Source organism: Phoca vitulina, unplaced genomic scaffold, assembly GCF_004348235.1.
Source record: "Phoca vitulina isolate PV1807 unplaced genomic scaffold, GSC_HSeal_1.0 scaffold43, whole genome shotgun sequence".
Lineage (NCBI taxonomy): Eukaryota > Metazoa > Chordata > Mammalia > Carnivora > Phocidae > Phoca > Phoca vitulina.
Window position 1 is genome coordinate 2,234,328 of NW_022589746.1, and position 22,629 is coordinate 2,256,956.

At 53.6% G+C, this 22,629-nt stretch overlaps 1 protein-coding gene across 1 annotated transcript in view; it reads left to right on the forward strand.

The window, feature by feature from the left end:
- TRIM67 (tripartite motif containing 67) overlaps window positions 1–16,309 on the forward strand; it is a 48,222-nt gene extending 31,913 nt beyond the window's left edge. The window contains exons 2-10 of the mRNA XM_032430359.1: window positions 1,628–1,723; window positions 2,900–3,022; window positions 3,995–4,105; window positions 5,438–5,597; window positions 7,837–7,982; window positions 10,260–10,398; window positions 11,779–12,082; window positions 13,952–14,114; window positions 15,239–16,309. Coding sequence (XP_032286250.1) covers window positions 1,628–1,723; window positions 2,900–3,022; window positions 3,995–4,105; window positions 5,438–5,597; window positions 7,837–7,982; window positions 10,260–10,398; window positions 11,779–12,082; window positions 13,952–14,114; window positions 15,239–15,304 — 1,308 coding nt within the window. The 3' untranslated portion in view covers window positions 15,305–16,309. The remainder of the gene's footprint in view (window positions 1–1,627; window positions 1,724–2,899; window positions 3,023–3,994; window positions 4,106–5,437; window positions 5,598–7,836; window positions 7,983–10,259; window positions 10,399–11,778; window positions 12,083–13,951; window positions 14,115–15,238) is intronic.
- The last annotated feature ends 6,320 nt before the right edge of the window (window positions 16,310–22,629 follow it).

The window sequence follows — 22,629 nt, forward strand, 5'->3', positions numbered from 1 at the left end:
AAGAAAGAAAGAAAGAAAGAAAGAAAGAAAGAAAGAAAGAAAGAAAGAAAGAAAGAAAGAAAGAAAAGAGGCACACCCTGGGTGAGCCATGGAGGGAGGAGTCTAAACCACCTGGGGCAGGGGTAGGGATGGGGAAGGCAGTGGAGAAAGGACCGAGCAGAACCGAGCCCAAACTTCACCTTGACCTCACCTTGAGTGTTGTTGGTGCTCCCTGGGTCTGAGGCCCCCTGCTTCTCTTTCCGCATGTTTCCCTGAGTCATCTCTTCTACTCCATGGCTTTAGTGACCACGGTCCGCAGAGATGCTCAGCCAGGCTGTGTTTGTACAGTTCAGTGGATCTCAAAAGACATTAGATCCCCTTCAAGGGCTTCATAAAAGACAGGCTCTGGCCCTTCCTTTCCAGTTTCTGATCAGCAGGCCCGGGGATGGGGCCAGAAAAGTTGCATTTCAAACAAAGCCCCAGGTGACAGGTGCCCCTAAGGCTGCTGGTCCAGGAACCACACTCGGAGGATCCTTGGTATGGTCTAAAGAATACCAACCACTGATTCATTCATTCCACAAATATTCATGCAATGCTACCATGTGCCAGGGGCTCCTAGATGTGAACAAACCAGGCAAGTTCCCTGTGCTAGGGGGCTTACATTCGAGCGTGGGGAGACAACCAGTAAACAAAGCTATGTCGAGGGGTGATGAGCATTATAAAGAACAAAGCGGGGTGAGGGAAGAGGGCTATTTTATGGGGTCATCAGGAAAGACCTCACTGATCGGGTGACATTTGAGCAATGACCTCAAGAAAGCAAGGGAGGGGCAAGGATATGACCCTGGCCTTTCTGGCCCCATCTTCAGCTTTTTAATTAGAAAAATGTGACTCGTGGTTAACATGCTTAACAATCAAGGTCATCAGTCTCTGCGATAGCTAGGTTTGGAGACAAATTTGATTGTGTGTGTGTGTGTGCATTTTGTTAAAAAGAAGCCTAATGCTAAAGGCCATAGATTCCATCCGGGCCGGCAGCTCCACCTCTGGGCCTCCTCTGTCCACACCGCTCGCTGCAAGGAGAGGGCTCCCGAGGGTTAAGGGCACTGCCGTAGAGCCCGTATCCCACCTCTAGACAACGCCTCAGGGTTCCCAGTCCAGATGGCTCCAGCCCATTTCTAGGGCCGGCAGGCCTCTTCCCTGCCCTCCCCCACCCCAGGCCAAAAGACGAATAGGGGTGGGGTGGGGTGGCTGGGACCTGGGATGTCCATATGTAAGCATCTGAGGGTCCTACTGATGAGGGATAGAACTACCGTGGGAGGAGAGGGCTCTATTTGCCTTCTGGTCCTGGGTTCTGCAAACATCAGGAGCAGACCAGTCAGCCTCAACAAATTAGCGGAACGCTCCTTACCTCTGTCCAGCTTTGGGGTCCAGACAGAAGAGTGTAGGTCAATCAACATTTGTCAACTGTTGCTGGAGGAATAAGCAACTGTTTAGGGCCCATGAGTCAGTAGTGGTCTCTGCATACATGAGGAATGGGGGCATGGGGGAACCGGCCCAGCCCCTCACCTACATGCACCAGCCTTGCTGGTGAAGAACAAACTGTATGCTGTTCACCCCTAATTTGCCTTTTCAACACACGATATCTTTTTAGGCCCAACTGTCCCAGGCCTTAAATGGGGTTTCCGATAAGGCGAAAGAAGCAAAGGAGTTTCTGGTCCAGCTGAAGAACATCCTGCAGCAGATCCAGGTGAGGAGAGCGCCAGCCCCGGGAGGGCAGTTAGTGTAGGAAGCAGACGAGAAGTGGCAAGAGGGAAGGGACAGTCCTGTGGCGAGCATTTTGTAAAGGTTTAATTGTCCTACTGCATAGCCTCAGAGGCAGGGAATCAGTGCATCAAAATATCAATGCATCATTTACTAAATCCATGTGTGTACCGAGCACCCGTACTGTGTCCCATACTGAGCCCAATACAGATCAAGAAGGCCCAGTCTCTGGCCTCAGGAGCTGTCTGCAGGAGAGAGTGCACACGCGTGTGCTCTACATGAATGCGCATGCGTGGAGGACTGGTTCACAGAGATGATGAACCCAGAAGGGACACACAGTCACGTTCTGGGGTGCCGGGGGTGAGAGCTTCAGCACAGGCCACAGCACGGGGTCGGAATCCTTGCTGATCTCAGAGACCTCGAAGGATTCTGTTTTAAGACCGAGACACGGGGCGCCTGGGTGGCTCAGTCATTAAGCGTCTGCCTTCGGCTCAGGTCATGATCCCAGGGTCCTGGGATCGAGCCCCGCATCGGGCTCTCTGTTCAGTGGGGAGCCTGCTTCTCCCTCTCCCACTCTGCCTGCTTGTGTTCCCTCTCTCACTGTCTCTCTCTGTCAAATAAATAAATAAAATCTTTAAAAAAAAAAAAAAAAAGACCGAGACAGATCCTACAGCAAGAGCACTGTATTTTGTTTTCCTGTCTTCTGATTACAAAAAGCAAAAGTATATATTGTAGAAATTTTGGAAAGTAGAGAACAATAGACAGGACTAAGAAAAAATTTGATATCTCTGCACCTTAGGTGACCGCTTCACCATTTTGACATGTTCCTCCATGATTTAGACACACGTGTACATGCACACAGTGTGGGATTGTGCTGTACACAACTTGAAACCCCCCCCCTTTTTTCCCTTTCCCAGTCTTTCATGAGCATTTTCCATGATATTAAAAACTCTTAATGAACAAGGTTTGAATGACAATGGATATTCCACCATAGAGATGTGCCAAGATTCATGGTACCCCTCCTCTGACTCATATTCACATTGTTTCCAATGTAATAATGTTACAGATGACTTGGCCAAGAGCTTCTCTGAAATACTTCTCTGTGTCTAGCACTGGCCAGATTTCAGCATGTCTTCTCCCTAAAGCTCTCTGCCTCCCCCAGGAAAACGGACTGGACTATGAAGCCTGCCTGGTTGCTCAGTGTGATGCGCTGGTCGACGCTTTAACTCGGCAGAAAGCCAAGCTGCTCACCAAGGTCACCAAAGAGAGGGAGCACAAGCTGAAGGTAGGTACCTGGGTGATGACACCCTGGTCCTCATCACAGCCTCCACACCGCACGTGGGGTGGCGCACACAGTAGGCACCGGGTCAATATGAGTTGAGTGAGAGAATGGATGAATGAATGAATGAGGCGAAGAAGGGATGAGCAAGCTGCCCCTGCACCTGCTCACACTCACGTGACTTTCCCCAAAGCCATGCTCTACCTACAAAGCTGCAGTAAGATGCCCACACTCCTGCTCAGGTCAGAAATACTGTCTCCCATCTTCTCTGAGGTCCTGTTTTCTATCTAAGGAATTCTGCCTCTCACCTTGCAGAGCAGAAGTGACCACGGTTGGTGGCGAGGCCACACTCTGCTCAGGTTGCCAGCTCTGTCCCCTTCTTCAGGCCCTCTCTAGTATCTCATGCCCTCAAATGAGCAATAATAATATGACCAATGTCCACCGTGGGAAGGGGAGGGTTTCCTCTCACAGGACACTGGGCTCCTGGTCCAGGCAGGTGCCACGAACACTCTGCATCGACGGAGGACTGCTTCATTGTCTTGGGGGGGGTTCAACCTATTTTATAGACATTTCTCAAATGAATTAGGAAATAATACTTTCAAGGAAAGAAGGAATGAGTGTTGGGGATGGTCCGTGGCTTTCAAGTGAAGCAGCAGAACCCATCCATGACAGGTGAGAAGTAAGATAAGAAGTTGGTCACTGGTCTCGTGGAGAGTTTCAGACTGTGCACTTTCTCTGCTATCCGGAGTTCAGGAACAGAGTTCGTTCTGTCAGGCATTGGGCCCGCTTGTTGGGAAGTGGGTCCATTTATTCCCCAGGAGAGAGGGCCCATGGAGCTCAGGAGCAGAACAGCCAGAGGAGAGGGTGCAAGGTGGTCGCCTCTCCCAGGGCTTTCTCTGCGCTAATTCTCCAACTCCCACTACAGCCCAGCTGCTCTTCCTCTGATGAGAAGGTCACTAGGGGTTCTTTTCATCACAGATGGTTTGGGACCAGATCAATCACTGCACATTGAAGCTGCGCCAGTCAACGGGGCTGATGGAGTACTGCCTGGAGGTGATCAAGGAGAACGACCCCTCCGGGTTCCTGCAGGTGAGCCTGCGCTCGGGGGACAGGGACAGGCTTGGCTTCCCACTCCAAGTCCCCAAACTAGCCGAGGTTTTAGGACAGTCCCTTCCAGAGAATTGAGTAGATATTCCTTTGCTCAGAGATTCCAGAGGACCTACGCTCTCCTTTTAGCTCTGACTCTCACTAGCTGTGACCCTGGTTCTGTGTCCTTATTAAAAGAGGGAGTCAAATGTCATAATTTCTAGGGCCAAAATGTCATGTGTTTATGCTTCAACTTCCAGAGACCCCAACTCCAAATTTTCCCCACAAATGGGAGAGGACAGTCTTTGCCAGACAAGCTGGAAAGATTGTGGTGGAGGAAGTGAGTTAGCAGAATCCACACGGCCCATTACCTCCATGTGCAGAGTCCTGCAGGCGTAGACAGATGGCCACTACCCACAGAGCCCGAGCAGCCTTGCTGGGGCATCCCTCCAACAGCCGGGCTGACTCAGGGCCACGAGCCGCTCTCAAGAACACGACAATGATTCAGATGGTGGCTCAGTCCTCCGTCTGCGGGGAAAATGATGAATCCCCTTGACTAGTCCCTAAGAAGGGTACACGGGATCATGGCTCCTCGGGGACACGTGCAAGTGTCAGAATGAGCAGAGGAGAACAGAGCTGGGGGCATGATGGGGAGTTTGGAGCAGAGCAACTTGGAGGGAACACACTATGGAGAGTGAGCTTCAAAACTCTGGGGCTATAGGAAGCACTTCCTTCAGATCCTGGGACAAACCACTGGTATGTTTCACTTTGCAAAGGACTAGATCTAGCAAAAGCAGAATAATGAAGACTGCTTTTGCGTATTTTTTTTTTTTAAAGATTTTATTTATTTATCTGAGAGAGAGAATGGGAGACAGAGAGCATGAGAGGGGGAGGATCAGAGGGAGAAGCAGACTCCCCACTGAGCAGGGAGCCCGATGTGGGACTCGATCCCAGGACTCTAGGATCATGACCTGAGCCGAAGGCAGTTGCTTAACCAACTGAGCCACCCAGGCGCCCCTGCTTTTGCGTATTTAAAAAAGAATCATTTGCTTCACAAAATGGTTTGGCCTGATATCTTTAAACAGCAAGTTCTTCTTCACATTTAGATGATTGCTCTTTTAAAATATGATTCCAACGATACAGTGCATTTTTATTTGCTCAGTGTCGTGCTGGCAGGGATCATATCTTCTCTGCTGTGGCTTGAGAGCACGTGGCTAGCGCAGCCCCCCTCCCCCTCCCCAGCCACAGACACCAAGCCCCTCCTCCTTCCCCACCACTTGCTGCATGAGTTTTCCTTTGCAAATCAAAACCCTAAACTCTGTGCTCCCCTTTAAGATCTCGGACGCTCTGATCAAGCGTGTCCAGGTGTCTCAGGAGCAGTGGGTCAAAGGCGCCCTGGAGCCAAAAGTGTCTGCGGAGTTTGATCTGACCTTGGACAGCGAGCCGCTGCTGCAGGCCATCCACCAGCTGGACTTCATCCAGATGAAATGTAGGGGTGAGCCGTGGTTGGCCCAGTTCAGTCTGTGCTTCTTTCAGAAGAGGCATCCACTCTGAGGGGGCAGCTCAGGGTCATTGGAAAACAGAGCGGGAGGGGAGAGATGCCAAAGTCACAGACCCAGCTTCAAGTCCCAGCTCAGCCACCCACTAGCTGGGTGGCCTAGGGTGGGTAGCACCCCAGTCTGAGCCTGAGTTTTCCCATTTGTAAAAGAGGATTAGTTGTTTATTCAGACACTTAGTGAGTGTCTGCCGTGTGTTAGGCACTCTTCTAGGTGCAGGACACAGGTTTGAACAAGTCAACAAACTCTCTCATAAGATCGAGCTGATATTCTAGAAAAGGAAATAGACAGTACACAAATATATCATATAATGTCCAATGGAGGCTTTTTGGGAAAGGGGGGTATTTTGAGGTGAGGAGGAGGAGGAGAGAGATGTGATATAGGGGAAGAATATTCCAGATGGCAGAGGGGTGACAAATGCAAAGACCCTGAGGCAGGAATCCATTTTCTGGGTTCCAAGAAGAGCAAGAAGGTCAGAAGTGAGAGCAGAATGAACAAGATGGAGGGTGCTAGGAGGTGGGGGAGAGCCATGGGAGACACAGGCTAAGGGTCAAGTAAAGTTGCATGCCTTGCACCAGGTTACAAAATTAGCGAGTGTTGGCCAGAACCAGAGTCCTATTCGAAAGTCTCTCTCTCCAGAGGCATCAAGGGTACATTCCGGAGAGGCAATAAAGCTGTTTGGTTTTTTAAAACCAAAATATCAAAGGACAGAGTGCCACACCTACAGAATCTATGAGTGCAGGAAATCTTTACCTGCGAAACATGTGGCCAGTTTTACACTAAAGACAAAACAAGTGTCTTGCACATCTGCGTGCTCACTCCCACACTTGGTTTGCACCTCAGGCGAGGTTTGGAAATGCCACCTGCCCTAGGTGTGAATGAGACATGGTACTGAGGAGCAGGGGGAGCCCGGCAGAGGGTGAAGAGTTGTGGCAGAAGAAGGGGTGGCTCTGGGAAGGGAGGGTGTGAAAGAAGGTGGCTTGGAGCCGCTTCCAAGGCTTGGATGTTGCTTTGGGTAGGATTGGGTGGCGGATTCACAGAGGAAGTGGGAGAAGCAACAACAGAGCCTAGGACGGAGAGAGGACCCCTACATGCTTGTAAACTGAGGCCCAGGGAGTCGGCTCTGCTCAGCCAGTCCTGAGACCAAGTCTGTAAACAAGACAGGGCTGCACCCAGCTGAACCATCAGGCGTGTTTTGGAAGACAGCCCTAATGACTGGAGCCAAACTGAACTCCATAGTGTTTAAATATTTTTATTTATTTATTTGAGAGAGAGAGAGAGCATGAGGTGGGGGAGGGTCAGAGGGAGAAGCAGACTCCCTGCCGAGCAGGGAGCCCGATGTGGGACTCGATCCCGGGACTCCAGGATCATGACCTGAGCCGAAGGCAGTTGCTTAACCAACTGAGCCACCCAGGCGTCCCTCCATAGTGTTTAGAAATCTGATGTTGCGATTTTCCCTTCAACAATTGTCAGTGTGGACTGGATTTATCTCTACAATCTCTTGAGCCCGAAAAAAGCTAGAATATAAAACCTTTTTCCTGATCTTGCCATGATAGAACTTAAGATACATTTGATTCACATCCCTAATTCCGAGGGTTGGCTGTTGGATACTCTAAGATTGCCTCTCCTTCCCGGATCTGGTTCCCTGGGCCTTTAAGGTGCTTCCAGCCAAAGGTTCAAATGTGTCTTTGAATTCTGCATGCCCCCCCACCCCAATAGCTCCTTCCCAAGCCTCGGTATAAGCCACAGAGAGGGTCCACACAGGCCTGTGCATGGCCAGGAGGCATGTGGGGACACGCGGACCCCGGCTCTGTGGGAATCCCTCGTGGGTCTGAGACTCAAAACTAGGGATTCTCAGTGGGCAGGTGGAGAAGAGGACAGCCGCTCCTTAGGGCTCCAGACGCAGAGGTGCAGGGGCATCTGCCATGCTTCTCCCATCCCCCAGCCCCAGATTCCAGGACACGCTGGAAGCGCACGGTCACCAGTCACCCGTGCTTGCCCTCACCCCCGCCCACCTTGAGAGGGAGACTCCTGGGGCTGTGAGAGGCTGGGAGTGACCAAAGGTGGCCACCGTTCCTTCTGGGGGCCGGGGGCCACTGCCAGGGGGGAGGAGAGTCCACACAGGTGTCCGGGGCCCTTCGAGGGGTTGGGGCTCTGAACTAGCGGTTCCTGTCACAGTACCACCCGGCCCCCTGCTGCAGCTAGAGAAGTGCTGTACCCACAACAACAGTGTCACGCTGGCCTGGAGGATGCCGCCCTTCACCCACAGCCCCGTGGACGGCTACATCCTGGAGCTGGATGACGGCGACGGGGGCCAGTTCCGGGTGAGGCCCTCCTGATTGCTTTGGGGGGTAACATCGAGGCTTCTGGACTAGCCCATGGGGCTGCCCTCAGCTCCAATGCTGCCCCCAAAGGGCACTGGCCCCAAAACAGAGGGCCAGTGGGTCTGGACCCTTGGAAGATGGGGCTGCTCTACCAAGGGCTAGGTCTGGGCAGAGGTGGCAGCCACAGAGAAAATTTAGGACAGCTTTCCTCTGAAGACTGACACAGGTCTGAGGCAGAGGACGAGCTCAGAGAAGTTGTCACCTGCATGGATCGACTTCCCAATTCACCCCACCAGTGTAGTCATAGCTATTCTTCCACATCCTCCCAGATATCTCTGCTCACGCAGGTCCCCACTCCCTCAACACTCTGTCGCTTCCTGCCCTGCCTGGGTCAGATTGTTCTACCCAGCAAGGTGCTCTGCCTGGGAAGACAGACACCTGGTAAATGGTGGTTGGGTTGGGATGACCTTCTACACTCATGTTGCCAGTGATGAAATATCGTGGTGACAATAAAGGCTCTTAGTGAGCCAGAAATGGTCTTCGACTCCCCCATCTGGTAGAGACCCCAACCCAGACCCCCAATAGAACTCTACCTTGAGATTTCACACAGCGAAGCTCAGGTCACTGTCAAGTTGCTTTGTGGGCAGGAACACCAAGGAGAACAAACCCTGGGTCTTCTGAGAGTTTCTCCTTTCCCTTCCTGAGGAGACTAAGACACACTGGAACAAACCACTGCCACCATTAACAATTGTGACCTTCCTTCTCCTGGGGACCTGCACCATCTATCAAATCTTGCCAAAGACCAATGTTCCTTTTGTTTCTCTCGAAGGGATTTATGCATATGTTGTTTCATTTGTTTGTTTGTTTGTTTGAAAGGTATCCTACAGGAACCTAAGACTTGGGGAAAGAACCCTTAGGAATTGTTGGGTCCTGTGTGAATGTGGGCAATTTAGGGAAGAGACGAGTTGGGGTCAGGTCAGCACGGAATGGCAGATCACTCACTGGGTTCAGAACCTCAGGTGTTCTGGCTGTGCAAAGGAGTTAAGACCAGAAAGAACTCCGGGACCGGAAACCAGGAAAAGAGCCCCTGTTTCTGAAATGGGAAGAGAAGACTGTTTTAGGATGTGCAAAGAAGCAGCCACAGAATTCAAATACAGATGCCTCTCCCCTTTGAGACATGACCACTAACAAAAGCTAGATACAGGGGTAGAATTTATGAGGAGCTGCACGTTATAGTGGGAAAAGTGTTGGCTTCAAATGCAGGCAGGCCTGGATTTGAACCCTGGCTTCCAAATTGGTTCACTCTGATCCTGGGCAGGTTTCCTACCTTCTCCAGGTCTCCTTGTATATAAAATACAAAAAAAACAAAAACAACATTCAGAGATCATGTGCGGATTAAAATGGCTTGTACGATGCCTGGAACACAGCTGCTATTATTAATAACCTGGGTAACAAATGAAGAGCCAACCCCCTAAACAACCAGATAGGAAAGATGTTTTAGCCAAAGCAGAAACAGTGGCATAGGAGGAGGGCCAGGCTCTGCATTTGGGAAAGTTAAGAGGACAAAGATAAGTTTGAAGTGAATGGAGAAGAAAATAAATCCCTACTAAAGGATTTTTGGGGTCCCATGCAGAAATGTCTCACCGTCTCAGAAGGCTGTGAGCAAAGCAGTTCTGGGGGAGGGGGGCCAAGGAGTGGAAGATGCCAACCTCAGGGGTGGCAGAAGATGGGGAGGGGGTGGAGTGCCCCTCTCAATCCAAATCAACTTGACCCCACCTGTGCTTGGTCACACTTCTTCCCATCACGTGTGCTGACCCTTCTTCTAAAAATATTGGTGATTTTGTGTAGTTAGATGCTTAGCTCACGTTTCCTAGCTTACATTCCCACTAAAACCCAGCAACCTTCTCTTGCTCCAACCAAGAAGGAAGTGGGGGTTTCTGTACCTCCAGCCCCTTGGGAAGTCCTGTCTGACCAGCTGACCTCAGCGGAGGCAGGACATTCTCAGGAGGCATGCTAGCTGGCTGCGGACCCGCCGTCCCTCGCTGCCTCCCTAGGACCCCGTCACACCTCCCATCCGCACAGGCAGATGGGCTGGCCAGCCAGTGGTCGGACTGTGTGTCCGACGTGGACATGGTCTGTGGCCCTGCAGCCACTCATCCACATTCCCCTGATTCAAGAGCTCTATTGAGGCGCTAGCTCTTTGAATGACAACATGTTGCTGAGAGAAATTTTCCAGCTAACAGAGGCGCCTCCTGAGCACTCTTGGTTGTCTTTTAGGAAGTGTATGTTGGCAAAGAGACCTTGTGCACCATCGACGGTCTGCATTTCAACAGCACCTACAATGCCAGGGTCAAGGCTTTCAACTCCTCCGGCGTCGGGCCTTACAGTAAAACCGTCGTCCTACAGACTTCTGATGGTGAGCACTGGGGGCTCGGGGGAAGACCAGATTCAGGCACTGTGGACGAGCTTCTGAAGGAGGATGGGAGGGAACACTCAGCTGCGTAGGACAGAGGAGTGACGGGATGGAGGGAATGTGGCAGTGGTGAAGTGTATACTTTTTCTTCTCAGCCCCTCCCCGCCCTGCTCACCATGGCCCCTTGCCTGCACCTCCCTCCCCACAAGCCACCAAAAAAGAGCCAGTTCTTCACCCCATTTGCTGGACTGGGATGGGAAATGAGCATCTGAGAGGCTCAGGGAGACCCAGGGGCTGAGAATGGGTAGGACGGTCCTGGAGAAAAGGCCACTGGTCCTTGGGTATGACTTTCCTCGCAGCAAGAAACGATCCCTCGAATATCCAGTGCAAGAGCCCAGATCTGATGGTTTACACACCTAGCTGCAACCTTTCAGGTTTCTGGCAACAAGAGCACATCAGCGTTCGTGGGATTTTGGTCATCTGAGTCCTTAGCAGGGAGTGATGATATAAATAAAGAACATGTTCCAAAAAGCATCTGCCCTGCTAACCCAGGCATGCCCCGGCCTCGGGTGCAGCGTCCTGGGATGACGCCGATCCTGTTTATTGTCATCATGTATCCTAGCACATCCTCTGGGCGCCCTGAGGAAAATGTGACACACTTGGTTAGTCTCCCAAGGATGGAGGGGAGAAAGGGCAAGAGCAGATGCTCTTGTCAAGGGCACAACTGGGGATGCTTTCTGAAAATGGTGCAACCTGCAGGCTCATTTTAGAAAGCATGAAGAGTTCACCAGCTCTCTGCCGGCAGGGGCCCCCTGCCCTGGAGAACAGCAGTTCTTGCCCTATGCATCGTGGTCATAATTTCAGAGTAAGCACCTCACTTCCCACAACCTGAGGGATTGGAGAACAGAGGAGGCCACTCAATGGGCTGCGAAACAGGAGGATGGAGCTTGGTGACTTTGGTCACATCACTTCACCTCTCTGTGTGTCAAACCCCCCCGCCCACCAGGTGGGGCCATGGATATCTACTTCCTCTTTAACTCTCAGCAGTGTATGGAACGTAAGGGAAGGGTGTCAGAGACCAAGACTCCATAAAATGCACTTAGATTTGGGGCTCTGAGGCCCAAATGTCCGCATTCCTTGGCGAGGTTGGGCTCATGGGATTGAGAACCTGGATGAACACAGATCCGAGAGTGTGTGTGTGTGTGTGTGTGTGTGTGTACGCATGTACATGGGAACACGTGTGTGCCTGGGTGTGAATCACACAGGAAAGAACATTTGATGCTGGATGCCAACTTTCTGGAAGATGCAAATGAGTCTTTCTCCCAGCCCAGGTTAGAGACTGCTAGCCAATTCCATCCCTGACTCTGGTTCCTTCCTTTCCAGTGGCCTGGTTCACCTTTGACCCCAACTCTGGGCACCGGGACATCATTTTATCCAATGACAACCAGACGGCCACCTGCAGCAGCTATGACGACCGGGTGGTGCTGGGCACGGCGGCTTTCTCCAAGGGCGTGCACTACTGGGAGTTGCATGTGGATCGGTACGACAACCACCCGGACCCCGCCTTTGGGGTGGCCAGGGCCAGCGTGGTCAAGGACATGATGCTGGGCAAGGATGACAAGGCCTGGGCCATGTACGTGGACAACAACCGCAGCTGGTTCATGCACTGCAACTCCCACACCAACAGGTGCGCCATCGCGGGCTGTTGGGGACCGAGGACCCTGTGGGGACCGCGTCCCCGCGGCCATTCCCGAGCTCAGGCGTCAGGAGCAGGGGGAGGTGTTGCAGCTACTTGGGTGTCCAGTGTCCAGGCAGAAGTGAGCGTTTGCCTGCACAGGCTGCTGCAGAGACTAGAGCAGCCCCAGGGCATGGCTTGACAGGACACTCCACAAGCCCCACGACCAGGTTCTGCCCGGGCCGTCGGCCGTCGTTCCCTTCCCAGTTCTGCTCCCCTTTCATTTCCGCACTGGCAGCCGGGCCCGAGTCCCCGCACGGCCGGTGCCCTCACGGCCGTGACCAGGTCTCTACAGAGGGAGCAGGTGCCATTGTCCAGGCACTGGACCTACCCCGCCCCTGTGCACAAACCACAGAGGGGCCCGGTCCAGACCCACCAGCTCCGTCTCTACTCGCTTAAACCGAACGGTGCCCAGATACGCTGCCCATGGGAGGAATAACGGGGAGCATTTATTGAGCTTACTTCGCGCCGGACGCTGTCTGAAGCACCTGATTTACATGATCTCCTTCAGTCCTCACAACAGTACAAAAGTCATTTTACGGAGTATATGAAGGGCTTAGGTTAAACAAGTGTCCCAAGTCACAGGGCCACCTCGCGGCGCTGTCAGGACTTAGCTCAGGGTCCCGCCTCCGCTTCTGTGTGGGGTTAGGGGCCGGGTGGGAGCCCCGGGTGGGGGGCTGCGGAGGGGAGCCCCGCGCGGACCCTGGGCGCAGGCGCGCTTGCGTGGGAAACAGGTGTGTGCGCCTCGGCCCGGTCTCTACCGCCACCCGGCGGTCGGTGTCTGAACAGCCCCAGAGGCCGGGCTCTAGTTCCTTTTTCCCACCTGCGGGATCCGGCCCCGGGGGGGTCCCAGGACACCCCCGGGAATCCTGCCCTCTTGGGAAGCGCTTTTCCGGTCAGCGCCCGAGTTTTCCTCACGCCATTCCTCACGACCTTGCTCTCTGGCCCGCCATCAGCCTGCAGCTGATGAGCTCGTGCCCCGTCCGGAAAAGGGTAAAAATGGTTTTCTTGTCAGAGTGGAGCAGCTGGAGTGGAGGCGGAGACCTCAGCCCTCAGCTAAGGGAAGGGAGTCTGAAGGACCCCCTTCCAACACGGCGAGGAGGCAGGTCGGCCAGGGCCCCGCAGCACAGTGCCGCTCACTGATGCTTCTGGGGCGGCGGTCGTGAATACCCACCACCGCCAAATGTGGGATCAGGGACGTTTATTGAGAGCTTCACAACTCAGCCTCAAGGCTCCACTGTTGGCGACTCAGACGGGGGACTTGATTCCAGGTTCAGCATCTGTCCCCTGCCATGCACGGCCTTTCAGGAGTCCCTGGGAGGTTTCTGAGATGAGCTGAAGGCCGGTGGACCTTTTGAAATCTCCCAAAGACCTGGCTGTCTGCCCCTTTGTGGATCTCAACATCCTCACTGGTTAAAACTGTCAAGGGCACCAAGTTAGTTCCTTTCCTTGGCAGGTAAAGGAGCCTTCCCTACCCGCGCTCCCCACTCCAGGTTTTCAAGTGGGACCCACTCATCAAAACCCTAAAACTCCCTGGGGGTCCAGGTCTCAGGGACTGTGAGGATAAAAGGGGCGGAATAAGCTGGTTCCCTCAGGGTAAGGAAGCATACACGAAGGGTAAGGCCTTGCTGTGTGGCCCTTAACCGGTGAGCGGTAACTTCAAGAAAAGTTTCATAGCCCAGAAGAATAGCTCCCTGCATGGCCGCGGGGGCTGTGTGCGGGTGACGATATTCCTAGCATCCTTTACGTGACTCTTCTGAGCCATCACCTACGTCCCGAGCTAGGTGTGGTGATGGGGCTTCCTGGGGCTTCTCTTCCCAGGACGGAAGGCGGCGTGTGCAAGGGGGCCACTGTTGGGGTGCTCCTGGACCTGAATAAGCACACTCTGACCTTTTTCATCAATGGGCAGCAGCAGGGCCCCACAGCCTTCAGCCACGTGGACGGGGTCTTCATGCCGGCCCTCAGCCTCAACCGCAACGTGCAGGTACTGCGTACCCTCCTGGCAGGAGCCCCTCTGGCGGCTCCCCTTGGGGTTCGGGGGCTTCCGAAGCGCACTTGGACAATGTGGGCTATAAGGAAGCTGACTGTTGCTACCTACCACAGCCCACCCTCCCTGGAGACAGTCTCTCCGGCATGATCAAGTCTTGCATATTCACTTGAAATAAGCAGAGGCTCTACAGTGGCAGCTTGTGGAGCCACCGTGGGGGGGAGGGGGGAGGGAGTGGAGTGGGGAAGCAGGTAGGGCTTCCATTTTCTGGGAAAGGTGCAATGGAGGCACTCGGTGAGCAGTTGGGAGGAAGTCAGTGCCCCCTGCCCAGCTTGAGCCGATGGCCAGGTGTGGGCGGGGGCCTTCCAGGCGTGGCTCTCCCCTGAGAGGAGAAACACAGCGGAGGGCTGGAAGAGACCAGTCCGAGGGGCTGTGAGTCTCCTTCTGCTTCCTCTCACCCTTCTCTGCGCCCTCTGGCTCCCACATGAAGCGGGCAGGAAAGATGTCCTTTTAGATCTCAGGGCTGGGCCGTCCTGGGGGAGGGCTCAGGAGGCCCCAAAAGGACAGAGACAAAATGGGAGCCCATGAGGGTGTGCGGGGAGAGGGAGAGTAATGTGGAGACAGCACCGTTGGTTTCTAGCAGAGCCCTCCTCCCTCTGGGAGTCCTGCTTTGTGGTGCCCACTGGCCCTGCATATTGACAGGTCTGCATCAGTCACTGATGGATTGATTTGTACCTCCACCCATTCACAGAAGGGCTTTGAGGCAGCCTGGAATATGGGCTGTCCTCCCACAAGGGTACTAGAACAGGCGCCGGAAAGGAACGGGGGGCCCGGAAAGAAAGCAGAAACAAATATACAACTGCGAGAACCATATACCTGCTGCAACAGAGCATCAGCCTCGTCCGGGCTCCCGGCCGCTGGGACAAAGTGGGTGATCCGGGCACAGACCAGCTCCTCAGGGCAGACTCGCGGACACTGCATGAGTGATACTGAGCCACACAGTAAACAGCATAGCACACAACGGAGTGGGCCACTACCTGTGGCGACCCACTGTGCTATGTGAGCCCTCGGGGTTCTCGCGGTGGCCTCCCCCACCCTCACTCACCTGTCTTCTTTTCCAGGTCACCCTGCACACAGGACTGGAAGTGCCAACAAACCTGGGGCGGCCCAAGCTGTCAGGCAACTAGCCTCTCAGCTCTAGCTGCTCACCGGCATCTGGGAAAAGCCCCACCACCCCTCACTACGTTCAAAGAACCCATGAGGGTAGGACGATGATGTCATGGGTGCAGCCCCAGCAGCCACTGAGTATCTTAGAGACAAGTGTTCTTTGGGAGACGCAGAACAGGTCTGCAAGCCATGCTTGTTGAGGCAACTGGTTAGACTGGCCACTTGTGAAAGTGACCACAGGTCGGTGGTGAACGTGGGTGTGTGTGTCCCTTTCATTCCTCCTGGACATTGCAAATACTCCCAAAGAAGGACCTTTCTCAAGGGAGTGAGAAAGCACCCGGGGTTTCTGATGATGCTTCCTGCCACCTGTTTTCAAACCTTGTCTTTTGGGGGGCTGGGGGAGCACAAGGAAGGCAGATTGGCATCCTGAGAGAAGGAGGCAGGAAGACACTTTGGAACCCCATGCCCCAGGGGTTGACCCTTCGCCGGGACATCACTCAGTCCCGAGGCTGCAGGTTCCCATCTTCGCCAGGAAATGTTATCCTTTTGCTTCTTGGTCCTCGAGTCTCCACTATGTTATGCCCTTGCAAACCTAATCCAAGGTCCATAGAAAGGGGCATTAATTTGGACCTTCACCACTCCCACCGAACTGTTGAGAACCTTTTAAAATGGTTTCCTCTGGTCCTTCATTAATCAACCAGTCTCTCTGTGTCTTTCTCTCTCTCTCTCTCTGTCTCTGTCTCTGTCTCTCTCTTGCACACACACACACACACACACACACACACACACACACACACGATAGTCTGCTAAAATTCATTCACTCAGTTCTTAGTTCTTCAACACAAAGAAAACGCTGACATTGGAATGACAGTGTGACACCTGGTGGCTCTTTCTGGAACTGCAAGCCTGTCTGAGTTGCTCTCTTCCAGGCTGGGCCCCTCCCAGACTCATAGCGCCCAAGGTGGGAGGCCCTGGGGAAGCCGCTTAGGCCCTTGCTTGGAGACCCACCCTACTGTCATCCTGAAAGCAGGAGGGGGCCCCAAGGGCAGGGGTGGTTCTGCCCTGGGGGCGGGGGGGGGGGCAGGTCCTCTGAAGAAGGCAGGAAACAGCAATATCAGCGTGTTCCTAGCCCCCCAGTCTCCCAGGGGGAGCTTGGGTGTGCAGAGTCCGAGAGGCCCAGAGGTGGGGCCTCCTTGCTGGGAACGCAGACCTCCTCCCCGGAGGATCTCCTCCCTGGAGATGCTCACAAGTCATTTGCGTCTCTCAGAAAGCTCACTTTCAGGGCTCTGAGCCCGGAGCCTGCCTTGCTCCTGTCCCCAGAGCACCTTGCCATCCTCTCCTTCTTTTCCTCCTTGTCACCTGCCACCTCCACTTTCCATCTGGTAGTGAACCGTTCTCTCTCCTTTTTAAAAGAATATATTTTATCAAGCATTTTATTTTGTCCACTTGCTGGATCGGAGTTTTATAAAACTTAGCCCGTAAACCGGCAGCAACTGCTTGTTCTACCTGCTTGTTCAGACGCTGCCCTTGCTTTCTGAGTCACCCCGGCCAATGCTGTGTAGACCCTGCCCCCTAGCAGCAGATCCGACAATCCTACCTCAGAGCCCGCGCCCTTGGACCGCAAGGCTGCCTTGTCCCCGCCTTGTGGGCAGGTGTGACCGGCTAGGCGTCTTCAGGAGCTGCTTGGTGCTGTCTAAGCCTCCGTGTCCCGGTCCCGGCAGCCACCTGCCAGGGGAGCTGAGGTCTTGCCTCTTCATCCTCCGCCTGCCTCGTGGTTCCTTGGGTGCACGGAGGCGCTCCTCGTCCTGTCTCGGAGCTCCGCCAGACCCCCCCGCCGGGGACGTCCCTCCCGGACCCCAGGCTGCCACCTGTCCTCCAGGCAGCTGCCTCTCTCCTCTTTGCTTCCACTTGCCTTTGGTGTCACTCCTCAGCCAGCTCCGGGTGGACTCAGCTTGGAAGGTGGGGAGGATTCCTGAAGACTGGAGGACACAGACGAGCCACGGCCTTCCTGGGGCTGATGAAACGTGGCCGGCGGGTCCAGACATATCGGCTGTGGGAGAAGAACCAGCGCGCTGGGAGTGACACCAGGAGTGAGTGTGGCTGGGAAGGCGGTGGTGGCTTTCTGCATTGGGGTCCGGATGAGAGGCCGGGGAGCATCCAGAATCCCTGAAGCTGGCCCTGGCTCTGCCTCGTTGGAGAGGAGCTGCTATAGATCAGCCGGACTTGGTGCCACCCTCAGGACCGCCAGCACCTAGGTCAGAGGGAGATTGGAACAGGGACCAGCGAAGGTCCCACAATGACGGGGTGGTCTCTTTAGGAAATGAAAGGTAATTTTCCAGAGGGAAGTTTCCAGAACTCCCCGCACTTCTGCAGCGGTCCGCAGCCCCAGGAGGCCCCGTGAGGGCCGGGAGCAGGCACCTTGGTACCTTTGCCAACTCCTCTAGGAGCCCAGCAGCAATACGGCTGATGCCGGGCCCCGTGGCAGGCTGTCCTGTGGCCACCTCTCCTGTCCTCAGCACAAAACGCCTTTCAGGGATAAGAACGGACCGAAGAGAGGAGGCAGGTCCGTGCCGCACACCTGTGTTTTTGAGAGATCAGCAAAACGAAGGAGGAATCATCAACAGCTCATGGCTTTATGTCACCCTCCCAGGAAGCCCCTGGGATTTGGAGTAGAGGCGACGGGGCATGGGTTTCTTATCTGCCATCGAATTCCCTGTCCCTTTACAGCGAACGTGGTGGCATATTTGTACATAAAATTATATCAAGACGATGCTTTTGTTGGGCTGGCCGAGGAATAACTGTTTGTCTATCGAGCAGTTTCAGTGAGAAAGGAATTCAAAGTAACTGAAAATATCACGTTCCATTGCATTGTAAATAATGCCTCCTTAATGTCGTTCTGCGGTTTGTTCTTTGCTAGTGAGCAAGTTTGGTCAACGTGTATGCCTTTCCTTTTAGAATGAATCCTTTTTAAAAATGTCCAATAGCAACTCACTGCATAGCATCCTAGCTCCTAATTCAAAGCAAGGTAAGATATCGCACACAGCCCTGCTTCCCCCTCTCTGTCCTGTTTGGGAAAATAATGATTCTAATTAAAGTGGACATCAGTAATCCTGACCCACAAAGTAACTGACCTAAAAACTATAGCACTGTACATAGTTCTAGGCTGAATCTTCAGCCCTTTGTGAACTCCGTAGTTGTGACAGCACCCTCAGGCGCCCCGTGGCCTGCTGAGAGGGAGGAGGATGGGGAGTGGGCCCGGGGATGGGAACAGGCCCATCCTCCTTTGCTCTTGGCGCCCGGGGAATGCCCTACCCTTCTCTGCCCACCAGAGCACTCTCAGGAAAGGATGAGAACGCAGGTTCTGTGTGTCCTCCTTCTGGGGATATTTGCATTTTAGCCTTAATTCTGATGGCAAGTGAAAGGCTTGGTCCCCCGTGAAGGCATGTTTCAGCAGAGGGGTGGGCAGCTCTTACACAAAGCTGTTGCTGGTCCGTCCCGTGGCCACCTGCTCATGGTGAGATAGTGAGGGTAGGGAAGAGACCTGGGGGGGGCGGGGGGACTCGGCATGTGAATGCTGGAAAACACCATCACAAGGCCCACAGATGATGCCAGGTTCCTCAACTTCGGCTTTATTGACATTTTGGGGTGGGTAACTCTCTTCCTGTTGTGGGCTGTCCTGTGCTCTGGAGGATGGTTAGCAGCATCCTCGGCCTGCACCCACAAGACGCCGGTAGCAACCCCCAAGTTAGCTGCAACGACTCAGTGTCTACAGACTTGCCAAGTGTCCCCCTGGGGGACAGCCCGGGCTGAGAACCACTGGGTTATGCTGGTGGTTTGTCATGGGTCCATACGCAGTGTGCTACGTGGGGCGTCCGTCTGAGTGTTAGATGGAAAGCCTGCATCGTAGGCTGCGGGCCTTCCTCTTCACACCCAGTCCGGGGTTTTCCATAGGTCTGCAGCCTTCTGCCGGCTGGGGAAGGTAGGGGAAGACGGGGTGAACCAGAAGAAGCCAAGCTGTCAGGTCTCACTTGGTGTCTCCTGCAGATGCCCCCCACACCACACCCCCATTCCTAGAAGGCAAAACTTGTTACCTTCTTTTTCCTTGGCCACTTTTGACTGGAAGCAACAGGAACTTCTTAATGGATTTGTGGCCTTTATCTGGTTTTTAAAAATGGAATCAGATCTCCTCAGAAGGTATTTAAGGTCTATGCTGATTCCGGGAAATCTCCACTTCTGTTTTGCAAGTAAGCCAGTAACTGTGTCCTCTGATCACATTCCCTGGCAGTTCCTCCTTGGCGAGAACAGGATCCTGGGGGCTTTAACTTTCAATGGACTGTAAGAATAGGTAAGACGAAGTTTGGGGTAGGATGTGTTGATCAGACCCCAAGTTCAGCCCTCAGAAACTCATCTCTTTTTAACCTGGCTTTGATATTGATTCATGGCATGGGTGTGGGCAAACGTCTTAAATCTTTCTGTGCCTCCGTATCCCCACCCAAAAATGGAACGAGTCATACTAACCTACCTCCTCTGATGTATTGTGAGGATTATAGAATAACACTTTTTAAAGGGAAAAAATATAGTCCTTCATCTATTGAATCTAGGCTAATGGTTCCCATTCAGTGAATCAAGCTGTGTGGTGACTTTCCAGGTTGTTCTCTGACCACAGACAGTGTCTTCCATGCAAGCCTCTTAGGACCAGGAGCATGTATTTATTACACTGCTGCCTAGCCTTTAGGAGGGAAAATTTTGACATTTAAAATAGGCTTCACATGACCATACAAAGCAACACAACATCCCAAATGTTCCCATTGCCAGTGAGGCCTGTTTTAATGGTACTTTCTGTACAAAGTGCTGTAAACAGGCTACGTATCAGCATTCTCATTGTTAGTCCCAAAGGCATCCAAATGCAGAAGCCCCCATAAAACCAGGAAAGAGGTTAACCTGCCTTTCTGCCTCCTTGGTCACCTTAAGTTCTAGTATCTAAGGTGTCCCCCAACCCATAGTGTAACTCCATTATCTCCCAAGATGTCAGCAGGGGAGCAGCTCTGAGAACCAATGTCCAAGAGTAAGGTGGGAGGCACCCACCGGGCAGTCATCACAGCCCAGGGACCCCACTTGCAGTACCTGCTAAGGGGGTGTTCCTGGCTTTCTCAGTGAACGACGTTGACTTCAGTCAGCGGTTGGGAGTTGAGACCTTACAGGGGAGTCTCGTCTGGAGGCGTCACTATTCTCTCAGAGTGCAGCTCATGGAGGGCGCAGGCTGCCCACCCTAGTCCTGGGGAAGACCCCGGCCAGGCCTCAGGCAGGCTCTGAGGAGAGTCCAAAAAACAGACTTCAGGTTTGGAAAAGTGACTGCCCGTGGCTGTGGAAGCAGGAACATGGTAGGCATCTGCTGGGTGAGAGCCCAGTCCGGGCCGGGCCTTTCCGGCTCCTCCCACACCTGGTGACTGGGTGCCCCAAGCCCCCGGGCTTCCTCAGCAACAAGAGGAAGCGCCGAGTGAGCGAAGCAGAAGATGTTAAATGCATGATGTAGAATTGCTGCTTTCCCACTAAACTGTGTATTAAGCATGAGAGATTTGTTTAACGTTGGCAAAGGAATTTAAAGAGTAACAAGCTTTATGTCCTTGTTTTGACTGTCCACAGAACTTCCATGTCCCTGGGTTTCTCCCTCTGACCCCCTCGACCCCAGCCATGGCATCCACTTCCTGTGAGAGTTGTTGGTATATGGTGACAGCTCTTGGTCCCGTTGGTGTTCATGTCCCACTGGAAACACGGGGTGGGGAGAGGCGGGGGTTGGGGGGCTGGGGAGGAAAGCAACTTTTTTCTAATTTTTGTATTGGTACCCACAAGCGTTTGTATTTTTTGAATTGCAAACACTGTGTTTTCTGGTCTTTGGGGGTTGGTTGAACTTTGTGTATTGCCTTTTGGAAAACCTGAGTTTTATCAGTCTTAAGCAGATTTGAAATAAATTCTTTTGACACTGCCAACAACTGAAAGACAAGGTACAGTCTGATTACTGCTCAGCCCCCTGCAGGCCCTGAGTGCCAGTGGGCGGGCGGCCGGGGCGGAGGCTGCAGGAGGGGAGGCCACCCTGTCTCTCACCCGGAGGGCCTGGGCCTTGGGAGGCGCCAGGGTCAATATGGCCACGCTGCGCATGCCCACGAGATCTTGAGGTGATTCCATGACTCTTGATGATAGGGTCCATCTCAAGCAAGGGGGAGTTCATGCATTCATTCTTGCAAGAGGTGACAGGGCTGGAAACTGGTAACAGGTAACATTCTGGTTAAGATACATCCATGAATAAAACACTGATCAGGGGTTACAAGAAATTGAGATTTGGAGAAGACATCCTAATAACCTATGAGCCCCAAGGACCTCGACCAGCCCCTTCAACCACACAGACTGAGCCCAGGTGTGTCTGACCTGAAAACTCTGTCCTTGTGGACTGCCTCAAACTATGATCCTCAGGAGCACCCGTCTCACATGCCTCCCAATGGACCCTTGGGCCTGGCCTCACGGTTCAGTTACCTGCTGGATCCCTGAACGGCTTACCTGGGTAGGGGCGGCTGCGGACTGAGATGAGGCAGCAGGGCATTTACTAGCGGGTGCTCTGCCGATCGCCCCCCACGGAAGCAAAGGAAGCAGGACTGGCCATGGGGGGGGGGGCAGGCGGGAGTCGAGCTGTGACACAGACCCAGCAAGGGCCTCAGCCAGTCTGGGCTGGGAAGGGAGCACAGGGCCACCCCAGGAGGGAGGTGACGCGATCCCCGCTCAGAACGATGAAGCGATAAGTACTGGTTCCTGAAAGGGGCCCTGAGAGAGGCATCACAGCGCCCACCACCAGCACCCTCGTGCCACATGCTTCCCACAAGTTTGGGGAGAAGCTCTTCCGGAATTCCAGTGGGGGAAGCTTAGGTAAGGCCAGGGACTCAAACTACATTCCACGGGGCTGTAGCTGGTCTTGGAGCTGCAAGGGACGCTCATGGTCTGCCTCCTCCCCTGGTCAGTCTAGACTCCACTCGCCCTCTGCTAATCGTGATCCAGACCCTCATCCCTGGGGGTCCAAGCCTCAGGTCACCAGGCCCTTCTCCCCCAGGGTTGCTGCATTGGTCTATTTACCATCAAAATCAGGCAAAAAGAATATGAAGAGATGCCTGAGGGGAGATGGCCTGGGTGCAGCTTCCTCCCTGCCCCACTGGGTGACAGTAGCCCTAGCTCCCCTTGATGGTCAGGGTCACCCCTGCCAGGTGTGGCTCTTCTTGCCTGGACAACAACCTTGTTCAGTGGGGCATGTGCTGTGCTGTTTCTTCCTTGGGGAAGCAGGGTGTCCAGGTCCATGGGGCCA